This window comes from Limulus polyphemus, unplaced genomic scaffold, assembly GCF_000517525.1.
Source record: "Limulus polyphemus unplaced genomic scaffold, Limulus_polyphemus-2.1.2 Scaffold379, whole genome shotgun sequence".
NCBI classification, from domain to species: domain Eukaryota; kingdom Metazoa; phylum Arthropoda; class Merostomata; order Xiphosura; family Limulidae; genus Limulus; species Limulus polyphemus.
In genome coordinates, this window is record NW_013665989.1 from 516,719 (window position 1) to 519,446 (window position 2,728).

Genomic DNA, 2,728 nt, shown 5'->3' on the forward strand with positions numbered 1-2,728 from the left:
CAGTATTATACGTGAATTTCTCCTCTACCTAGAGTAACTATGTATTTCAGTATTATACGTGAATTTCTCCTCTTCCTAGAGTAACTATGTATTTCAGTATTATACGTGAATTTCTCCTCTTCCTAGAGTAACTATGTATTTCAGTATTATACGCGAATTGCTCTCTTACTTATTGTGTTGAAATCATCTTTTCTCATGAATATTTTTCTTAATTTACATTTCCTATATTTATTTTAATACATTATATTACCTTCAAACCTGGAATCACAATGATTATTGTTTTACATTTTTAATCTCTATTTAAAATAACATCATTTCTTATTTGCATTTTTCATTTTCTATTATTAGTATACACGTATAAGCTTTTACACTTCTTTCAAATATTTCATATATTTTATTCTCTATACGATATTAATGCTTATTTCTCATCCTTTTTACGCCTCTATTATAAGTAATATTTTTAAAAGAATTCATTTCCTTACCTTCGATAATAACTTTATCTTGTTTACTTGAATTTTTGAATAATTTTCTCTAAATAAATAAAATAAAATTTATCATAACTCATCCATTATTTTTAGTAATTGTTATTGTCTAACTAACTACACACACTGAGTTTCAATCCTGATATACATATTTACATCTACTTTGGAGTTTCCTGTTTTCATGATGTATATTTGAAAATATTTCTTCTAGCTATAGTACATATATTTCAAACGGTTTTTCTTCTGTTTCTGTTCTTAAAGTTACTCTATTTAAAATTCATCATCATCTTGTCCTGTTAAAACTGTTTTAGTGTTCTAGTCTTACTCAGTTTTATATTTATTTTCTTATATTTTTTCTTTTGATCCTACAAAGAGTTTTTCTTACTGTCTCTTAGGCCTGGAATGACTACCAACTCATATGGGACGAAGCCGATTATGGTGGAATTAGTGTGCTCAGGTTACCTCCGGACAAAGTATGGAAACCAGACATTGTGCTCTTCAACAAGTGAGAAATAGTTTTATACTGTGATCTTCTTGTTTGTCAAAATAACACTAATTGACCGTTGTTGTTTCAACTGAATTATTTCACGTAAACTACATTCCAAGTTTTAGATATGGTTGCTACGCGAAAATAGAAAAATGGTAATTTACCATTTGTCTACATTTTTCGTATAGACTGAGAGAGAATTTTCCACTTCAGTTATATTGCATTTTTATTAAAATGCTTTATAAATCTATTAGACCGATAAGTTTCGGAATAAAAAAAAACGAAGTACATTTGTTCGAAGCTAGCGTCCATTGCAGGTTTTATATTAAAAACATTTTCAAAACTCACCTTTCCTTATTTATCTAAAAGGTTAAACTTTGTATCAATACAAAACTTTTAACTCTTTTCCTTTTTTTTTTTAGTTACTCACCGAGGTCGGTGATTTACACAGCGCCGATATTACTCGTCACAATAAAAACATAAAACGACTATAACGATAACTCAGAACTATTTGCTTAATAGTTCCTTGAAAAATTAAACACTGAGGAGCTTGTACATTTTGTTTCTCTCTGTTGCTCCGACTTACTTCTTGTCAGTAACTCAGTGCCCCCCAATAGCACAGCGGTATGTCTGCGGACTTACAACGCTAGAATCCGGGTTTCGATACCCGTGGTGGACAGAGCAAAGATAGCCCATTGTGCAGCTTTGTGCTTAATTACAAACAAACAAGTAACTCAGTGCTTATGACAAATTAAAAAGCTAGATAATGGCTTTTCAACAGGCAGGAATAAGTAAGCATTATACATATGATGATAACGTATTGGGACAAAACAAACAAAACAGCAACTTTTGACATGATGTTTTAAGGTTAAACCCTGTTTTTCTTGGTCTTCTAATATTATACCTAGCCCGTTTAAAATGTTTTCTTTTTAATTACAGTTGTTGTTGTTTTTTTATTCATTACATAACAAAGTATAATATTACAAACAAGTAGATGTTTGTCTTTATAACTAAAACAAATCACAAATTTTACATAAATACCAAAAAATGTTTTATTAGTCATCGTTGTCAACGACTGACGGAAAAGTAACCTATTTTTATGATGAAAAACGCTATGAAAATATATACTAATAAACACGTTTGGTTGTTTTTAAAACAATGGGTAATACAGAAGACGTATTTATACACCTGGAAAAAAGTTAAGCACCCCCGTGTTTTTTTCAAGTGATTCAGATTCAACGTTCTTGTGACTTTTTGAGCTTTCACTGACAATACTTATTAAAGATAATTTTAAGCGTGAAAACTGTCCATATTTTGATGTCATGATATGTAAATTAAAAATTGTTATTTTACGGTGATAATCTTGTTTTCTTGTGCCCAATAATGCATAATTTCATTTGATAAACACGTTTAGATTGAATGGTAATTTATAATCCCGTTAATTGAATTGTCAAATCACATTACAAAATAGTCAATCATGACCCACACATTGATAATTAGTCATCGAAAAGTCAATATCGGGTATATCCACCGTTTGCCTGGATGACTGCTGCAACCCTGCGCCGCATACTGCCAGTTAGACGTCTGATTTGTTGAAGCGTTATCTGTCGCCATTGTCGGTGCAAGTGAGCTTCTAACTGTTGCAATGTCTGTGGAGGAGGCTCGAAAGCCTGTATTCGCCTACCCAATTGGTCCCACAGATGCTCTATAGGGTTGAGAACTGGACTTCTTGCTGGCCAAGGAAGAGTGGTGACGGATT

The 2,728-nt window shown here is 31.6% G+C and overlaps 1 protein-coding gene across 3 annotated transcripts in view; it reads left to right on the forward strand.

The window, feature by feature from the left end:
- The window catches only part of LOC106457835 (acetylcholine receptor subunit beta-like 1), a 63,856-nt gene that overhangs the window by 31,448 nt on the left and 29,680 nt on the right, over positions 1–2,728 (forward strand). For all 3 annotated transcript variants that reach the window (XM_022383879.1, XM_022383877.1, XM_022383878.1), the window contains exon 4: positions 878–987. In XM_022383879.1, the coding sequence (XP_022239587.1) occupies positions 878–987 (110 nt within the window). The remainder of the gene's footprint in view (positions 1–877; positions 988–2,728) is intronic.